The 20,560-nt window shown below is 37.2% G+C and overlaps 1 protein-coding gene and 1 long non-coding RNA gene across 23 annotated transcripts; both read left to right on the top strand.

Moving 5' to 3' along the window:
* The first annotated feature begins 760 nt into the window (after positions 1-760).
* Positions 761-2,635, top strand: LOC149936256 (uncharacterized). 4 transcript variants are annotated; one of them, XR_016482294.1, is made up of 5 exons: positions 761-963; positions 1,034-1,128; positions 1,214-1,258; positions 1,370-1,566; positions 1,630-2,635. It is a non-coding gene; the product is annotated as an uncharacterized LOC149936256 (long non-coding RNA). The 4 variants fall into 4 exon arrangements; XR_016482295.1 differs by having other exon boundaries at positions 1,419-1,566; XR_016482292.1 differs by having other exon boundaries at positions 1,214-1,566.
* A 15-nt stretch (positions 2,636-2,650) lies between these two features.
* LOC149936257 (uncharacterized) lies at positions 2,651-18,297 on the top strand. Of its 19 annotated transcripts, none has more exons than XR_016482297.1 (10): positions 2,651-2,716; positions 2,787-2,835; positions 3,710-3,801; positions 3,866-3,932; positions 3,992-4,249; positions 4,309-5,049; positions 6,817-12,300; positions 12,373-13,537; positions 13,610-13,875; positions 13,961-14,050. XR_016482297.1 is itself a non-coding variant. In XM_090180794.1 (7 exons), exons 3-6 carry the CDS (start codon positions 14,069-14,071, stop codon positions 14,830-14,832), a joined length of 570 nt encoding a protein of 189 aa, XP_090036920.1. In that variant the 5' UTR covers positions 12,699-13,537; positions 13,610-13,875; positions 13,961-14,068; the 3' UTR covers positions 14,833-14,857; positions 15,344-17,996. The 19 variants fall into 19 exon arrangements, 1 of the variants encoding a protein (XP_090036920.1); XR_016482306.1 differs by lacking the exons at positions 2,651-2,716; positions 2,787-2,835 and adding an exon at positions 3,531-3,620 and having other exon boundaries at positions 6,817-12,020; positions 12,117-12,300; XR_016482302.1 differs by lacking the exons at positions 2,651-2,716; positions 2,787-2,835 and adding an exon at positions 3,531-3,620 and having other exon boundaries at positions 6,817-11,661; positions 11,740-12,300.
* Positions 18,298-20,560: the final 2,263 nt, after the last annotated feature.

Genomic DNA, 20,560 nt, shown 5'->3' on the forward strand with positions numbered 1-20,560 from the left:
TAAATAAATTACTTCTCGTCTAGTCTACTATAACCAAAGAGTATAAAAACTACGGTTACGTAGTTTTTATACTCTTTGCTATAACAGGCAAAAAATCGAAAAACCCCGCTAAGCCGCTTAAAAAGTTTTTTAAGAATAGTTTTTATACTCTGCTATAACAGGCAAAAAATCGAAAAACCCCGCTAAGCCGCTTAAAAAGTTTTTTAAGAATAGTTTTTATACTCTGCTATAACAGGCAAAAAATCGAAAAACCCCGCTAGGCCGCTTAAAAAGTTTTTTAAGAATTTCGTCAAATTTCGTCGAGCTTTAAAAATTTTCTGGCAAACGCGGCTTATGACGTCGTTCGTGACGCGACAGGAACATGCTTTCCTTCACCCGATTTTATAGAAAGAACGTACTAAGCGGAAGCTGTGCGTGTTATTATAGGCTGCAAGCAGCAAGCTTAGGAAATATAGCGTCAATCGTCATATGCCTTAATATCGCCTATCGCTCAACCTAATATATGAAGAAATAGCAGACAACTTTAGAATTTCGGTTAAAACTTGAAGCACTTGTATTTTGGTGCAGAGATAATTTTGAACAAGCAGACATGTCTATAACAGGCGCTACCTCGGAAAAGCTGGCGCTGTTACGCCACCTAGACTCGTTTCGGTCGCGAATATTAAATTTAAAACTCGATCGGTAGGCGGCGATACTTGTGGACCAAATTTATACCACAGAGTGTAAAGATTATGAGAGGCGTCTCTTCCTATTCCCGTAACGTTAAAATTTCGTACAAGATTTTGAGTGCACGCGCCCATAGGAGAGGTTACGATACTATCCGACACACGATGTCGCTACTGGAAAATTTTTAAATTTTGTAAACATCCGGAAAGTATTTTTCATCAGTAATGGCTGTTAAACATAGTTTAATTATGCTAATTTAAAATTAGTAAAATTCAATTCCATGAAAAATAAAGAAACGTAAGTACAAGAAAGCGGACTATTTATAATATTTTGATACTAAAAGAATTAATTTGTTTGATTAACCAAGGAAATTCATTGGAAATTTTATGAAATGGCCGAGGCTTAACGAGAACAGAGCGGTATAAGTTAAAAAATACGAGGAAACATTGAAGTTGGTAAAATGTGATTAATATTGTATTTTTAACAGTTTCCTAACTTATCTTTTCTGGGTTTTCATGTATTCATGGTTGAGATCTTGTTTTTTAAGGGAACTATGTATGCAGAATTCTATGAAAAAAGATATCATGTTTTGGTAAGCAGTTGCACATGGAGAATCTTCATTAGCTTTAAAATATTTCTTGTCAATTCTTTGAATGATGAATCTCTCCAAACGTCCTTTAATATTTGTCATGTGCGATAAAAGCTTAAAACTGGTGTCAAATACTTCATTTGTCTCCGTTACAAATTTGAAGAAACTATCAGTTGGTACGATGAGGCTGCTGAACAGCTGATAGAAGAATTCTTTGCTGGTTTGAAAGCTTAAAAGTAAAAGAGCAGATTTGTTTGGTCAACAATTGGATTGTATTTTTTGAGTTGACTTATGCAAGAAGAGCATTGAAGGTTTGAGTAGCAGCGGTGAATTAGATATTCTGAAATGTAACTAAGAACATTTTGTTTTAGCAGGTTTGGACTTTCAATAGATTTACAAAATTCTAAGTCTTCATCGGAACATTGCCCCTGGCTTTGCGAGACTACAAGATTTTCAAAATTGGAGAAATCTTCATCCGGTCCTGGAGTTGCAGTTTTAAAAGTGTCAATGTTTAAAATGAACTCATCCAAATCATCAATGCAATTAGAATCCGGTGGTTTCAAGAGATTATTACAGAGGCAGCCCTGTATGCAGCTCGAAATTGTTGTCTATTGTAATGATCACGGTTGCCTCCTTTCTGTCTTATAGATCCAAGAAAATTATCTACAAAATCTTGGCTAATCCTGTCCGTTAATAAAATCTTAAAACCAAAATTATCATTTAGATCTTCCCAGAGGAGTAGCAAGGCTTGAATTGAAATTACCATTTTCTGAAATTTCCAATGGTGTAGAGTCATTAAGACTGAAAATTGTTGGCACAGCGGATGGTGTGAGCCTATTTTTGGTTCTAATATTCATGAAACTGGCATCAATGAAATGATTCGCGCAAATTCTATGGTTAACGTGTAAATATTCCGTAGTTTTATTTGTAAGTCCTCATTATTTACAATTTTCAGCCACAAAATAGAACTAAAATTTATATTAAGTTAATATGCCAATAAGCCTATCTAATGAAAATGCGAATTTACCAGGCTTTTTCCTTTGGAAACTTAAAAAAAGATAAACAAGGATTTCTTGTTTTCGATATTTTACAATTTAAAACGGAACAATATACCCCAGACATACTAAATTATTTAAAAACCTTGTAAAACTAGCATTAAAAATCTGGAAAGTTTTTGCGTCTCTTTTAAACCTAACATCAGAGAGTATAAAGTCGCTTCGCTACAGAGAGGCGCCTCTTCCTATCCCCGTAATGTAAAAATTTCGTGGTATTTTTTTTCCCCATAAGGGCGTTGAAGAAGCAGACGACAGTGTTTGCAATTCCCGGACACACGATGGCACTGTAAAATTGCTTATCAAAGAAAAATAAATTTTGCTCTCAGTAGATTAAGTTGAACTCAGCTGTGATGTTGAATTATTTAAATCTTAAGTAAAACAGTTGATTTCGTAAGAAATATAAAAAGTAAGTACAAGAAAAATCACTCCTTTTTTCATTTCAATATTAACAACTATACTTTTTAATATATCAAAAGAAATTCATGGAATATTTTATGGTCTGGCCAAGTCTTCAATATTAACAAGGTAAGTTATTAATTTTACAAAAAAAATAATAAAATGGCCGTGGCTATTCTCACGCCCCCCGTGGAAATAGCAAAATGACTATTCTCACGGGGGGCGTGAAAATAGTCATTAGGCTATTTTCACGTCCCCACGTGACAAGCAGAGCCAACCAATCAGAACAAAGTATTAGAAGTATACTTTTTAAAATATCGTTCAATTTCAAACGGTCATGTTCGAATTAAGGGGTAAGTAATTATGTATTATAACATAGATTAAAGTACCCCATACAAACAAATATTATTAAATTATGTTACGTGAATGCTCATACTATCATATAAAAATATAATTGCGCAGTTTAAAATTTACTAGAATATTGCAGAAGATAATGCCAATCTGTTGTAGTAGTTTTCAGATGCTTATTCCATGGTTGTTATTTTCACACCCCTATCATTTCAATATAAATATAGAATTCTACAGCTTGAAAATATTTTATTATTATAATTTAATGTTTCTACTTTCATTAAAAAATACGTTTTGGCTAGTTAAAACTGTTAGAATATTGTAAAGAATGAGTATCAAATGAGCTGCCAAGCAGCTAGGACTAGATTTCTGATGCTTATTCCCATGTTGTTATTTTCACACCCCTATCATTTCAATATAAATATACAATTCTACAGCTTGAAAATATATTATTCTTATAATTTAGTGTTACTTTCATTAAAAACTGGACCCCTAGAAGGACCATTTAAAGTTGGGTGTTCCATTCAACATCCCCATTAAAGTTTAACGATAGATTCCGAAATTGGGTAAAACCATCCCTACCATTATCAAACCTTAATATTATTTTGAGTACTTATGTAATTCAGGCATGCTTTTATTATTATTATTATTATAGTGGTGCAAATTTGGATTTTGATGGTGTAGTATTCAAATTTAGCGCCTGGCTTGTGAAAGCAATCCCGTTTGCTAGAAAGTCAAACTGCCAAAGTACTTCTAGTGCACGCTCGCTTGACGAAGTTGCTCAAATGTTAATTTATCTTTTTTTTTCCAGGGCTGCCGATTGTTATCATGTGTTCTCAAATGTTGCCATCAAACCTGAACTCATATTGACCTACAAAGTATGATTTTTGCAATTACTCCTATGGTTACTGTGTTTATATTATTTTTCACTTTGCAGCTTGAACCAAAAGGACCTACCAAGCTATGGGGGGAAATCCCAGTCCATTTTCCGGGATATCACACTATATTGAGACCTCTTTGTTTACGTCGTAATATGCCAAGACCGGAACTTTAGTCAACAATTCTTTAGCGTTGTAAAAGCTTTGACAAAGCTGCTCAAATGTTAATTTATCTTTTTTTTTCCAGGGCTGCCGATTGTTATCATGTTTCCTCTAATGTTGCCATCAAACCTGAACTCATATTGATGACCTACAAAGTATGAATTTTGCTATTACTCGTATGGTTACTGTGTTTATATTATTTCTCACTTTGTAGCTTGAACCGAAAGAACCTACCAAGCTATGGGGGGAAATTCCAGTCCATTTTCCGGGATATCACACTATATTGAGACCTCTTTGTTTACGTCGTAATATGCCAAGACTGGAGCTTTAGTCAACAATTCCTTTAGCGTTGTAAAAGCTTTGTCTTGACCGTCTTCCCAAACTGACTTCTTTTCTAATAATTTCCGTAACAGTTCGCTAACTGTGGACATTGCAGGCAAAATCTGTGCCAAATAATTTACGCATCCCAGGAAACTGGAACTCTTGTTTATCCTTCGGTCGACACATCTCTGTTATGGCTTGTACTTTCGCCGGATCTGATTTGATCCCTGTTGCTTTTATAATTTGGCCCAAATAAGTTACTTCTGATACTGCCAGCCGTATTTTACGTTCATTCAGAACCAAATGTGCGTGTTCTGCCTTCTCTAGCAGTTTCTTCAAGTTCGCATTGTGATATTCTTCTGGTGTCGCGCCACGACCAATGACTACTTTATCATCTGCAACCCCGGGAAGACCTTACAACACCCCCCAAATTCGACGTTGAAACTCCTCTGGAGTCAAAGAAATTCCGAAGGGCACTCACTTATAAAAATACCTGCCAAAAGGAGTACCAAACGTGGTTAAGTGTTGACTTTCTTTTGGTAATTTGACTTCGTGAAAACCATCCTTCGCGTCCAAAATTGAAAAATCTTTGCTCCTCGTAATTTATCGGAGATCGTATCAAACGTTGGCATCTGTAAGTTACTCTTCCAGATCGTTTTATTTACAGGTGTTGTGTTTGTTTTTAATGTAGAGGAGCCCTAATCATATTAAACAACATGTATTCGTATTTCTAAAAGAGTGAGACAAGATTGTTCTGCATTCCATCTCCTCTATTGTCCATTCCCCTCCCTATTCCTCTTTCTCCTCTCTTAACATGCATGTGTATATAACGTGATGGTTTCTTTTCTGTTCGGCTGGTTGGATTCGTACTGGTTGAAAAGTGGTTGAGGTACTTGCGGCATGTACTTTGGTTCTGTTTGGGTCTTTTTGTAAGCTCTAGATACTGTTAATGGCATGAAATTGAGACGAGACTGGATTGTACTCTGCTGTATTGGCGTTTGTGGAACTACAGGTAGTTGCAGTTGGCTTTGTGAAGGGTTTAATTGAACCGTGTGATGTGTTGCTTGTAAATTCAGGTTTTGGTTTATCACAGTCAGGACCGGACTGGCTAGTAGTTGGCCCCACCGGCTATGCAATCGTCTGGGCCCCATTTCCCATTAATGCCAAATTTTTCCTCTTTGGCCCCTAATTTGAGTTGGCCCCGATCTGACCGGCAATCGCCGGTTAGCCGCCCGGGCCAGTCCGGGCCTGATCACAGTCTTGTTTGTGATTAGATTCAGATTCCATCTTGCGTCTTCTGACTTGGTTAAAATGACGTTGGATATTTCCCTGTGGTCTTGCTATTTCGAACATAGTTGTCCCCAATTTCCTTATTATGTAGCCTTCATACCATTTATTTCCAATGCCAAAATTTCTGGCATATACAGGGTCAGATATTTGGTATTGCTGTTTGGAGGTGGGTTGATCATTTGTATTGGGGGAATTCGGGATCGCTGTCAGTTTATCTGAATGTGGTGGCTTTGTAGTTTCCTGTAACCATTGTGGAATACATAAATCAAGTCGAATTTTGATTTTCCTACCAAGCATTAATTCAGCCGGGGATTTTCCTGTATGGTTTTGTGTTCAGTGATGATTTAGTAAAACTCATGTTAGACGTGTGTCGATATCTCCTGTTTTGAAAATGTTTAACCCATGATTTAAAAAATCGATGCTTTCAGTGGTTCCATTACCAATTTCTTACGGGTAGTTTTGACAGTACGGACAGTTCTTTCCGCTTGACCGTTGCTTTCTCGGTGATAGGGTGCTGTCCGGAGATGTGTAATTCCATTTTGGGATGTAAAATCTTGGAATGATTTCCTTGTAAAACAAATTCCATTGTCTGTAACCAGCGTTGTCATTATACCAAAACGTTCGATATATTGGCGAAGTGAGTGAATTACAGCGTCAGTGTATGTGGTTTGTGTTACTTCTAATTCGATCTATTTGGTATGTGCATCCACAATTATCAAAATGTATATGTTTTTGACTGGCCTGCAAAATCAGCATGAACTGTCTCTCCAGGTGATGCAGGTATGGGCCATGGAACATATTTAGTGCGAGGCATCGTTGAAGCTTGTTGACAAATCGTGCATTGCTTCACTTTGTTCTCAATATCTAAATCAATGTTTGGCAAACTTGTGGAACTATGACTGTTGCCACGTAGAATATTATCAATGTTTGATAGACAATTTTGAACTCGTATGATAAGGTTTGAGTTCCGAAGAGACTTTATGCAGCCATCCTTCGCGCATGTAACAAGCAAGTGTTTTTAGTGTTTCGTCTGCTGTCGTAAAATTTATCATTTTGTGCACGGTGATTGAGCCTTCATCAATAGCTGTCAATAGTAACACGTATTCCATAGGCACTGGCGTTACATCTGCTGCACCTGATATCGGCAGTCTGCTAAGTGCATCTACATTGCAGTTGGATTTCCCTTTTCGGAATTTGAGTTCATACGTGTATGCTGACAGTAAAAGAGACCATCTTGGAATTCTAGCAGCTACCATAGGAGGTACCGGCTTGCTATGAGCTAATAGAGTGACTAATGGTTGGTGATCGGTATACAAAATAAATTTATTTCCATAAGTATAATCTCGAAATTTAGTCACTTCAAAGATGAGTACCAAACCTTCTTTTTCCAATTGCGAATAGTTGCGCTCTGCAGTAGTGAGGCTATGCTATTGGTCGTTCGATTCCGTTTATGACATGATAAATTGGCACACCCAATGCAACTGGTGAGGCATCGGTGGCTAAATTTTGCTCTTTCGTGACATCATAATGCACAAGCAGTTTTGAAGATTTCATTTTAGCTTTTGCTATTTGGAAAGCATTTTTCTTCGTTGACCAGTTCCATTTGTTGTCCTTACGAAGTAGGTCGTTCAATGGGGCAAGTGTTGTGGCATTGTTGGGCAAAAAGTGTGTGTAATAATTTAACAACCCATGGAAGGAGCAATATACCATGGGGTAATCTTTTTTATCTTAATAATCCTTTTGATGTGTTAATTACAATGAAACTTTTTGATTCGTAATCTAGTTTTATCTGATTGTATGCGTCTTTGAGGTCTAGTCTTGAAAAATATTTACTTCCTGCAAGCTTTGCGAAAATGCACTCTTGTTGTGGTAATGGGTACATTTCAATGTCCAGATTGGCATTTACTGTCATGGAGCCTTTGCCTGATTTGCACTGGTACTATTGGTGATGCAAAGTCAGAGAATGATACTGGTTCCAGTATACCCACATCTACCATACGTTGGATTGCCTCCTCTACTTGGTCTTTCATTGCTTAAGGTATTGTCCTAGCATTGCAATATTTAGGAATAGCATTCGGCTTAAGGTAGAGGTGTACTTTTACTCCTTTGAGTTTTCCTTATCTGGGAGAGAAAAGTTCCTTGTTGTTGTCCAGTACTTGAGCAAATGTTTTTGCTGGTGGGGCTTCCATCCTGGTCTGATTTACCCTTGAATTTGCAAAATGTTTAAAGTAGAAAATAACGACTTTCTTCCACATAGGTTTGGTCCTGTACCCTTGTGTGGTGTTCAAGCAAATTTTCCATAATAATTTAGAAGGCCAAAAAAAGATCGAAGTGTTTCCAAGTCTTTTGGAGCTGGTGCTTTGGTGATTGCTTCCATCTTGACATTCTGCGGATGCAACGCTTCTGCGTCCAGAGTATGTCCGAGAAAGTCGACTCTTGTCTCAAAGAATTTACATTTTTCCTTTTTTAATTTCAAATTGTTGTCTCTTAAAGTCGTCAGTGTTCTGTCCAGCTGTAGCAATTGTTCTCTTTTTGTTTTTCCGCCTATGAGAATGCCATCCTGAAAAGGCAGGACGTTCTTGAGTGGTCGTAAAAGAGATTCCATAGTACGTTGGAAAATGGCAGATGATGAGGCTACCCCCTGTGTGAGGTGGGTGAATCGGAGCAACCCACATGGTGTGTTGACGACCACATATTCACGTGAGTTTTCGTCCAATTCAATTTGATTATATGCCTCTCGTAAATCCAATTTGGAGAAAAAGCGGCAACCCGCGAGTTGGATATTTGTCCACATTAAGTTGCTTGTTGAGTGTGCTCTTGAAATCTCCCCATAGGCCAATGCTGCCATCTGGTTTCCTTACCGGAACAATAGGTGATGCCCATTCCGAGTATTGTATCTCTTCGATAATTCCCTCTCTCTGCATACGTCTAATTTCCTCTTCCACTGCTTCAGCTCTTGAATAGGGAATGCTCCTTGCCTTGCAGAAAACTGGAATCGCATCTTCTTTTATGTGTAGGCGAACCTGAATCCCTTTTAGTTTTCCCACTCCTGGAGCAAAAACATCTTTATTTTTCTCAAGTATTGTTTCAAGAGTCACGTTGCCTCGGATGTGCTGGTTCTGTTGTTGCAGCCATTGTTGAATAGCGTTGATCAGTCACGTGGTTCGGCCGAGGAAGAATGTTGAGGTCTGAATAAATCAATTTTCGGCCACATAAATTAAGGCCAGTTCCATCAACGATTAAGACTGAGAGCTATGTTGTTCTTCCTTCATGTTCCACTCGTACTGTCAATTTTCCCAGTATGCCCAGCTTGTTTCCTGAGTAAGATCGTAAGTTGACTCCTGCAGGTTCTATTGAGTTTTCGTAGGGGATACGCTGATAGGAGTCCTTTGTTAGGAGTTTCTGCTGCATTTCATCATTGGCTATACCTTTGATTAATTGTTCCAATAGCCTCTCCCCCATTTGAGTTCGTATTAATTCACAATATCTTTTTAGTCAATGAAGCTCAGAATTCTTCTGGTTTCCTTATTCTGATTGAAAATTTGAATCTCCACATATTTGGATGGTGTGGGGTTGAAGTGTTCATATAATTTTGCAATGAGAGTTTCATAGGGCACAGTTTCTATCTCCGCTGGTAGTACAAGATTAGTTAGAAGAGCCAATTCATCAGGAAAGATTCTTTCTTTAGATCATCCGTTATATCATGGATGTGGAAATATGCTTTTAATCGTACAGAGTATTGAGACCAAGATTCTGTTGCGTTGAAAGGAGTTAATTTGCTAATGGAAGGCATATTCTAATATCTGGTAAAATTCCGAGTTGAAAAAAAAATAAGTTAGGCGTAGCTTGCCACCTTTGTGTGGAGGATTGATAGCTTAAAGTTGACTCTCTTAGGCTTAGTTCACCTCCTGGTGTGTACCTCCTCTTGTCTCGTTTTTTTTTTCTTGAGGATCCTTGTTGAATTATTTAAAGCTCTTCTAGAATCTATTTTAATCCAATCCCATCTTCGTCTCCATTTGTTGTGTTTGTATTTAATTAATGTAGGGGAGCCTTAATCATATTTCTAAAAGAGTGAGACAAGATTGTTCTGACTTCGGACATACATGGTTTTTCCATCTCCTCCATTTTCCGCTCCCCTCCCTATCCCTCTTTCTCCTTGTACTATCAGCGCCCTCTCTTAACATGCATGTGTATAAAACGAGAGGTTTGGGATCTAAGCATAACCTCAACTTTCCATTTCGGTGCACTATTACAATGCTATTAACCAATGGAGTATGCTCCGTAACTGGCGCTATAATTAGCTTCTTCAATAGTTCCAGCAAAGCCACTGACACTCTTCTTGTACTGAAACTGCAGCTGGATCTATCTCTATCTTGTACTCGCCAGGTAAACCACCTAGGCCAATGAACGCTTGAGGAAGTGCTTTTATTATGTCCAATGCCGACGTCGATGAGTCGCTGACATTTGCATTATTTCCTGACAACTCGAGTCTTTAACACCTTCTGAATGGTGTATGTTGAATTTCTCTTGCACATGAATTGTGACCAACCCCAGATCAATAGATGCTAACGCTGAGGGCAATGGATGTTGGTTTCCACTGACCACCTTAAATATCAGTTTGAATTCTCCTAATGGATGTATTTCTGATCCATCATATAACCTCAACACCGACTTGGGTGGTAACACTGGTGCATCTATTCTTTTGATCCTAGTCAGATCTGTAATAGGAATGATATTGCACGCTGCCCCTATATCTATTTGACAGTCCAAGAATATTACTCGCCAATTGTCATCTTGAAATTGTACTTTCCCAAAATATTTTGTAGGTCTATTTCTTGAACTCTTCACCACAGTTATGTCCTCCATTATAATTATATCTTCTAATTCTTCCTCTTCTGCCACTAGCTCAGCATGTTGAATATCCTGTGTCTGCAAGAATCGTTGCTGTGATGACTGACCTGGTCGTTGCTGAGATGACTGCCCGGGTTGACTTCTTTTCCATTTTTGACACTCTCTTTTAATATGATACGAACGCCTTGCAAAAATTGCGTTTTTTGTCATAAGCTGGACACTGCTCTTGGTTTTGACTATGATCGTGTGCCCCTCCACAGTAATAGCAAGGTCTAAGTCGAGTCTCTGGTCTGACATCCTCTACTCTACCTTGCCCCTGTATATTTCGAAATTGGCCCTGCCTGTGTACTCTGCCACCTTGTTGATTACCCCTAAGGCCTCTGTTCTGGAATGCATGAACTGTATCTGTCTCTTCAACTTTATACTCCTTATGTTTAGCATCTAGTTGCGATAATTGAGACTTGGCTTGTTCGCAAGTTCGTAACGCAGTAAGTGCTTTGGCAACTGGAACAGATTTCAAATTTCCTTATCTCGACAGCCCATGACCAATTTATCCCGTATCATTTCTTCTGCCAACCGCCCGTAGTTGCACTCTTTGATCAACGCCCTGACTCGTACATAGAACTCATCTACTGATTCATTTTCCATCTGACACACTGACCTTTCATATAATACATTCACTTTTGGTTTAAAATGCTTAGATAAGGCATCCAATATCCCTTCCGTTGTGGCTACTCCTTCCACCTTTAGCGTTAATCTTTTCATAACTTTCTTACACTCATTTCCCATGAGCAAATGCAAGTAAGCAACTTGTACTGCAGATGGTTTTGCAGCCAACTCTGTCACTAAAGCATAATCATCAAAGCTTTCTCTAAACGAAACGAAATGATCTGCTAAGTTTCCTGTCACTAGCATTGCTTTAGGTAGCATTACTGCAATAACGCTAGGCTGTCTGCCTTCATCCATCTTGCTGGCGACTTTGTGTTGAAAGAGAGATACGCCAAGGCTAACGGGACACGAGGCTTAAAAGTGGCTTAATGACTGTTAGTTCCCTTTGAATGAAGTTTCCTTTTCCTTACATTCACTCCACTTCTGACACCATGTTGTATGTTTATTTATAAGTCGTACTATCATAATAAAAACCTTTAATAACTACGAAATGATTATCCATTTCCATTGATAGTCTATTTACATTGTCATACTACTCTTGGTGATCTCCACAGTAATGATGCCACATACGACTACTAATGCTACTAATATACCTGAAAGGCAAGAACCTATTTCAGTGGATGTATTACGTAAAAAATCCAGGAGAGCACAACAAACAAATACTACTGGAAGAGGCAGCCAATGGAGGACTCATCACCAATACATAACAATAATAGACAATATCAACATCATCAACAACATACACGATCAGCATCAGCTTCAAGATACGGACAACGGAATAACGACTACACTCCAGTATGTAATCGATGTGGTACTACACATCCTTATCGCACTTGTCCAGCTTACAGTACTACCAGTCCAAGATGCAAAGGACGTAATCATTTTTCACAGCGTTGCCAATCAGCTTATATGATGTACGAAGAGGATGAATTAATGCATCAAGATGATAATACCAGTGATGAAGATCAGCTATTGTATAATTTGCAAGAGGAACAATATGATGAACACGGTGCTGACAACCATTATGATATAGACCCATTTTACAAAAATCTATTAACACTTAGAGCCAATAAAGGTACAACACATGATGTATGGCTGACCCCATTGCATCTACAATAACTGCGTACCACTTTGAAAATCTACACAGGGTCACAGGTCAATGTCATCCCAGCATCCACGTATCAACAACTGAAAAACCCACCTAAATTAATACGACCACAACGTCAAGTGATGGCTTATAACCAGATTCAAGTTCCAATGTTGGGCATTGCCAACATCTTATGTAAGTCTACAAAAGTGTCGATGGTTTTACAATTCTACGTGACAACGCTCAAGACAGTTGCTATTATTGGTGAGAAAGATTCAGTTCGACTAAACCTTGTCAAAGGCCTTGATATCTTGGAAGAAATACCTAGACTAAATACCTGTAATTTGAAGGGATTTTACAATTCAACTGTCACACCAAATACTTAAATAGAAGAATTCAAAGATTGCTTTGGAGCGGTTGGATGCCTTCCAGGTTATCATGAATTAAAATTGAAAGCTAATGCAATCCAGGAAATAGCGGCACCAAGATCATTCCTCAGGCCTTTAGACAACCATTAAAACACAAACTGGAAAAGATGGTTAAGTTAAATATAATTAAACCCATCACAGAACCAACGGATTGGGTTCATCCCATAGTAATTGTTCCTAAACCTGATGGGTCCATCCGACTCGGTTTGGATCCTAGAAATTTGAATCAAGCATTGAAAAGAGAACATACCAAAATGCCCACATGTCAAGAAATCTTCAGTAACTAACATGGACGTAAAAATCTTTACAGTACTTGATGTTACATCTGCGTGGAAGTAACTCTAAGATCAAAAGCAAAGTAAGCAAAAAAAAGAAGTGTTAGTTCCAGTTACAGATTCTAGTGTAGGTGTAAGCAACAGTACCAGCTTACTTAGCTAAAGTACCCCATTAAGTTTGATTACTCACGTTGAAGACTTAGAGAAAGATAGTGTCACAGAAGAAACCGCTAATTTGTACGATTCATTGGAAAATGAAATTGTAACTTCTTTATCGGAATTTGAATATGAAAGTGAAGGGAATGAGACGGCTACTCGTTTAATCAAAAGAAAAAATGGGTTGGTTTTTGAACTTACAAGTGCTGGGAGACAACTTTCAAAAAATATTTCACATATGAAGGACATTCATTCAGCGAAAAAACAAATACCTATTCAAATTTAGTCTTGAAATGTGTGTATTGTGATAAAACTATATATGGAAATGTCTGTAACGCAACTTTTAAATTCACAAGACATCTTGAAGTAAGTTTTAAATTTTTCTGGTTAAAATTTTCAACTTAAAAATAACTTCCTCTACTTCTTATTAAATTACAGAGACTCCGTGCATTTAAAATATCAAACGAGACACCTGCAAAGCCTTCAAATGTATCTAATGACATTGACAGCCCTCCAAGTTCTTTAATTTGCACTCAGCATTTCCCTAATACACTTTTAGACCTTGGTTTGGAAAACAAGGCTGTGAAAAGACCATCATAAAAAATTTCAACAAATAATGATGCTTGGATTCCAAAAAAATACTGGAGAGCAGTTTTGAATTATATAACCAACCACATCAGGAATGCCTCTAGTCTTAACAGAAAGTAACTATACCAATTTTAATAGAAATTTTTTTATTTTATTTTATTTTTATATTTTAAAAATTTTGTTAATCCCCTGCATTTCAAGAATTCATGCACGAATTGAATCCTGCTATTAATACTTGGTCTAGGAGAACAATTTCTAGAGATCTCAAGAACGCAGTGGAAAATGAAGTTGTTCCTGCAATAACCTTAGATGAAGGAACCGTACACCTTTCATGGTATTTGGACCTCACGTACAAGAGAAGGTATTATTGGTGTTAAATGCCACTTTCATTCTGGTATGCAATTATCCATTTTTTAAATAAGAACTGGAACTATTAACTATTATTTATGTTACGAACTTAGACTCTTGGGAGCTGAAATCGTTAACTTTAGGATTTAAATCTTTTGGAGAAAGACATACCGGGGAAAATATAGGAGATAAAGTTGTTCAAGTGCTAAAAGAATGGAATATTGATCCCCTAAAGGTAAAATATATTTATACTTAATTTTATCAATGGAAATTACCATTTTTCTTTTTCTTTTTTCAGGTTGGCAAAGTCATGGCGGATAACGCTTCTAATATTACTTCAGCTTTTAACATTGTGGAAGAAATAGGCTTTGATTGGACTGCAGTTAAACAAAGAAAAAATGAACCAACAGATGACCTTGAAATGTCTAAAGATGATTCGGATGAGGAAATACTATATGGAGATGGATTGAAAGATTCTTACAGTAAGCGAATTTTATTGATCAATTTGAATGTAAACTCATTCAATATCTGGATTTTTCTTACTAGGTGAGTTAGGTCTTCCCGAAGAGGAATTGGCAATGATTGCTATGAATTGGGATCAAGTACGATGCCTAGCTCATACTTTACAGTTAACAGTCAAGGACGGTTTGAACCAAGATGGAAACGATACTAAGCTGATTGAATATTCCACCACAATCATAATTTTTTTCAGAAAAAACTATTAAACAGGCCAATTGGTTGCTAAAACAGGTAAAGATTAGGCATGTGCGAGCACTCGATTTTGGTCGAGTACTCGTTCGAGTTTCGAGTATTCTTTTCACGAGGAAATTTTGGAACCAGTGTTATCGAAAAATTATTTTATTTTGTTTACTTTGAGTAAATAAGTCTCAATGAAAGAATTTTGATAGTGTAGAGAATCGAGTACTTCAAAGTAAGACTAAATTTTCGAGCACTCGAAACCTAAACCTAAATCATTGAGTACTCTAAACCTCCTTTTAAGTTAAGCCTAATTACTCGAAAACTAGCAATAAAATTGAAACTCTAAATTAAAAATTTTTAAACTCTAACTTGACTCGAAAACCAAAAATCCGGACTTACACATGCCTAGTATAGATTTAAAAGTGGTTTGCGTTACTAGATGGAATTCAACTTTGCATGCATTGGAAAGATTGAATGAAGTAAATTATTCTTATAATTTTTTAAATATCTAATAATTTAATTAATTTTCTTTCACAGGATAAAATGTTTTCTCAAGCTCAACAAATGCCTTTGAAGGCGTACAATGAAGACAAGGAAACGATCCGAGTGGTAACCCACCGATTTTGCTTAAACTTGGTGAATTAGTAGACCTTAACGTAACTTAAAAATTCCCAAAGTGAAAAGTTACGTTGGGCTTTTGTTTTGCCATGGCAACCGAAAACGTTTTTGACAACACCAAATCCAAATTTCTCTATGTGATTTACCATGGGAAAAAAACAAAGAAATTTCAAAAAATTAATATTTCAAAAAATATTTAAATTGGGAAACTTTTTGTATTTTTGGGTGAATTAGAGGTGGGCGAAAATTGTGAGCGAATTCTGAAATGAACGCTCAGACCTTTTTAATTTGAGTGATCAAGTAAGCTAGTGCTCAATACTGGCGATGCTATTTTCTCTCTCTTAAACTGAACCAGCTCGGGCCGAAAGCCGTGAGATTCTCTCAGTCACTGATCGTTCACGGTGCGTTGAGCGAAATCGGCTGATCGAAACGCTAGCCTGCTCAATTTGAAGCGCCACGTCCTCCAGCGGTGGGATAATTCGTTCACTAGAAAGCATTGACGGCGGGCTGAGTGAGATCGTGCCGAGAGAAGCGGCAGTTTTTTAACATCGGAATTTCTCAACCCACTGAGCGACGGTATAGTCTTTCTTCTGGAATTCGCTCACAGCGCGGTGAGAAAATATTATACAAATAATTGACGATTTTTTTTATTCAATGTACTTTTTTATGAAATAATTTATAAGAAATGAAACTTTTTTCTCACAGCACTTTGAGCGAATTCCGGGAAACAGTCTACCCCGTCGTTCAGTGGGATGAGAAATTCCAATGTTAAAAAAATAGTGCTTCTCTCGGCGCGATCTCACTCAGCCCGCCGTCAGCGCTTTCTAGTGAACGAATTATCTCGCCGCTAGGGGAAGCGGTGCTTAAAATTGAGCAGGCCAGCGCCTCAATCGGCCAATCTCGCTCACTGCGCCGTGAAAAATCACTGACTGAGCGAACTAATCGGCGATCACCCTGAGCTGGCTCAATTTCTCTTTCTCGCTTAAGAAGAGCAACCGACCTTCGTATTTGAAGTGCTCACTCGTTTCGAGAGGATTTTCAAAAATGAACGCTCACAATGTTTGCCCACCTCTGGGGTGAATTGGTACACCCAAAAATAGTCTCTCTTACCCAAAAATACAAAAATTTTCCCAATTTACATATTTTTTGAAATTTTTTTGTGAAATATGTGATTTTCCCATGTTAAATCAAATAGAGAAATTTGGATTTGGTGTTGTCAAAAACCTTTTTGGTTGCCATGGCAAAACGAAAGCCCAGCGGAACTTTTCCCTTTGGGAATTTTGAAGTTACGTTAAACAAAATCGGTGGGTTACACCTTGGGTCGTCTCCTTGGCTGCGTTCAACAACTATCAACAGAGAAAAACCGTTGAGTTATCGTTGAGTTCTTTTAATCACAAAAATCTAAAAGTTGTTGTACAATTTTATGGTTCGCTGACTTAACGAACAAAATATCGTCTGCTGCCCCTCCTTTAACTTTGTCAAATGACGTCATGACACCGATGAGCAACGGCAAAACCATCTTGCTCAGCCGATGTTTCTGCTGAGTCTCCGATGATCAACGTGACGTCAAAACCGGAAGTAAAAAAACCGCTGACCGTTGAGATCAGCGCTGAGCTTTTTGTTGATGAACGCAGCCCTTGTAAGTCGACTTATTTTGGTTTCCAGAAGGTAGAATAGCCTGGTTTGAAGCCTGACTGCAGTCTATATAGGTGGTTATTTGTCTGGAAAAAAATGTGTTTGTACAAGCTGCAAACAAGAAATGCTCTATTGGATTAGAGACAAGGTAGTAAGTAAGAGTTGGGTTAGACCCAATCTAGCACTTCGACCATTGTGCAGGCCCAGCCTTTTAAAGATGGGAAAGCAGAGTCTCTGAAACTAAGCGCACGATTTGCTTCGGCGGGAAAGATCGCTCGTTTCCAGCCTATGCATACCAAGATGCTCAAACCTTTGAGCCGCATAAGAATCAATGAGACGAAGTTTCCTCCTCTGCAAGGCATGCCCTGCACATAGGACTCTCACTGATATCAATCAGATGCAGATGTCTATTAAGCTGGCAGTAACGTAAAACCACCCTGATACTACTCTTAGGGAGCGAGAGCAACTCAAATGCTCTTTTCTTAGAAGGCTATCTCATTGCCATGATGCCCCTTATGACCAGGCACCCTATATAGATGAACCCTATTATGGGTGCCCAGTTCTGAAAGGAGATCCAGACAGCTAAGAATGAGCTTAGAAGTATTACTAAACTGATTAAGAGCCTTAAGGGCAGCCTGACTGTTTTGCCCCGATACTTCTTCTTAAGACAGAAGTCAACACAGAAGCAGATGGCCGAAATCTCAGTCTAACAACGCCAAGGCTCTCAGAGAAGCCAAACTTCTTAGTCTGACAATAAATTCCAGCACCCACCCCTGAGTGAGTCTTGGAGCCATCCGTGATCCTAACAATTTCACCCTTGGTTCCAAAAACTTGGAAAGGCAAGGTAACACCGAAACTTGTATAAATATTCCCATGCTTGTTTGATTCAGTAGGAAATTTTCAGAATACTAGGTAACAGGTTGAAAGTCAAATATTTTTCTAGATTCGCCTTGGTTTATACTGTGCTGGAACTCTTCTGATTCTATTTTTGTTTCTGTCATTGCAAAGAATTTGCTGAATTCCTTGGCAATTTCTTTGGGAGTGGTTAAGATATTTCCTCGTGATTCTATTGTAATTATACTAGGGGTACACTGATAAGGGTATAGCTGATATATCAGCTATATCGGTGGTACTATCGGACGATATATTGTCCAATATTAACAAAGTTATCCATCATAACTTTAGTGTATGTGATAAAATCTTTGTAAACGACAGTTCAATACACTTTCATACCATTTTATCCGAATGTTTCTTTTAATTTTACCAGAAGTAAATGAACCAAAGTTATCAAAATATCACCAAGAATTGGAAGGCGTTTTCCTTATGAAAATGATGAGAAAATCGAGTCAAAAAAAGCTAATTTCCATCTCAGTCTTTTAAAGCGATAAATTGCACTTGAGAATTGTGGGTATAGCTATTTCTATGTATAAAAAATGGTTTCATAAAACAAAAACCTTTTTTTTTTGGCGTAGGAGCGTGCAAAACTTTAAATTCGAGGTCAAAATGTAACTTCATAAGGAAAACACCTCCAACATGGGGAGTATAGCAGTCTGATAACTTCGGTTCATTTACTTCTGATTTTACGTGATACATATTTTCTATCTCAAAGCTGTCTAAAAAAAGGTATGATCTAGCTTCTGAAGTGGTGCGGCTAATCCAATAAAATATGATCATTAGTTAATAGAGAATTTTCTAAATATATTTTTCTAATACCGGTATCGGCCAATATTCACAGATTCCGATATTAGAAAAATAGGCCAATATATCGGTGCATCTCTAATTTGTCTTTTTAGCCTTTAAAAAAGGCTTTAGAGTTTTCCAGACATCACTTGTTCCATTATTTCCAACATGGATATTATTTTGAAAGTATTTTCACTTATCTCTTCGGATTTTCTCCGTCACTTGATTCCTATAGGCTTTGAATTGAGCCTCAAATTATCTTTGACCTGGAATTCTACTTTTCCTGCGATAGACATCTCGTAAGTGCATTAAATGTTGGACTTCTCTACTTAGCCATGGTGGGTTAGATGCATTTATTTTTCTACTCACAAAAGGTGCATGTATATTCAAGGTATTTTTTATTATGGAGTTAAGTGTAATGACTCTGTTGTCAGCGTCTTTGATGTCTGGTTAAGATTGACTTGCATGTCTTTAACAAAAGACTGCCACTGCTTTCCTGTAATCTCAGACTTTCACAAGCTTTTTCCCAATTTTCGGGATATTCCTTTTAGAAGTACATACATTTAGGTTGTGTTCTGAAATCCCCAATGGAACGTTAATTAATTTCTTTATTCTTGAGTGTATGTTAGTATAAATATGATCAATTAGAGAACTAGTTTTCTTCTTGATTCTGGTTGCATCTGATATCAACTGGTGAAACTCATATGTAGCTGACTTCAAGCTACGTGTATGCGAGAGTTGTGAGTCTATGGTTCCAAGTAGGTTTGAGTTGAAATGTCCAAGATATATAATTTCATTACTTCCCAGTTCATCTACCAATATTTGAAGTTGAAATTTAAAATCTAGGTGACAACTTGCATAGCTCCCATTTGGAGGATGATAGCAAATTTCAATGACTAAACGTTTACAGTTTTTTTCATGGAGTTGGTTAAATTCTTGAAGTTGAAGCCAGAAATCCTACACAGTACTAATGAGTATAAGTCGCATGAAGACTTGGCCCTCGAATACCTTAAATCAATATTGACTTCACAATAAAATATTTGAGTTTGAACTTGAGCTCCTAAAGGTCGCAACCGGTCAACTATTGGATTTTCTGGCTTAAATATCGAGTTATGATGATTGGTTTTGCCCCCAAAATAATTGTAGTTTATGCAAATAATTTGATTTCGTCCAGTCAAACCCATCTATAGCCAAAATTATACCAGTTTACCCAAATAGTTAAATTTATCTAATATTACTTATTTTAACCGACTGTTATTCGAATTTACCCAAATAATATAATTAGTTTGAGAAATTGGTTTTGGAAAATTCATTTTTCTTCAGAGGTTCCTGAGCTTTTGACCAAGTCCTTTGACACAATAGTGAAAGCCACCCATTCCTTATTTCTTTCGTTGGTGTTGGAATTTTTCTATTCCAAAGTCTTAGTTCTTTTATTTTTCCCAATATTTTTTAAAGTTTTAATAAAAATTATTTCCTCATGAAATAGTTAAACTTTAAGCATAAAGATATAATAATGTTATAATAATTTATTTTGGTTTCTAAAAGTGACTCAACAGATCCAAATTTGAAAATAAAAATTACTGCTAGCTTGTCAACAAATAAGGTATTTCAAATTCCCGCCAAATCGTTCAATATTGTAGCTTTTCCTAAATGTGAAATAAGCCCTAAATTCTCTTAGCTTAGCATTCATAAACGAAATTGTAAAGGGCATTGTTGAAGTAGTTCAATTTATATACAAATAAAAGCATTTAATCGTCAAATTAAGTTTGAGCGCGATCCTATAATTTGAATTGTTGGCGGGAAGTTTAATTTGTTTTAAAA

This window comes from Leiobunum rupestre, chromosome 7, assembly GCF_980474605.1.
Source record: "Leiobunum rupestre chromosome 7, qqLeiRupe1.1.hap1, whole genome shotgun sequence".
NCBI classification, from domain to species: Eukaryota; Metazoa; Arthropoda; class Arachnida; order Opiliones; family Sclerosomatidae; genus Leiobunum; species Leiobunum rupestre.

Bases quoted from the DNA above. Each gene is read 5' to 3' on its own strand.
- LOC149936257 (XM_090180794.1), top strand. From the start codon at position 14,069: ATGAAGGAACCGTACACCTTTCATGGTATTTGGACCTCACGTACAAGA. The intron at 14,343-14,405 runs GTAAAATATATT...TTCTTTTTTCAG, and splicing joins GGAATATTGATCCCCTAAAG to GTTGGCAAAGTCATGGCGGA. The intron at 14,590-14,653 runs GTAAGCGAATTT...TTTTCTTACTAG, and splicing joins TGGATTGAAAGATTCTTACA to GTGAGTTAGGTCTTCCCGAA.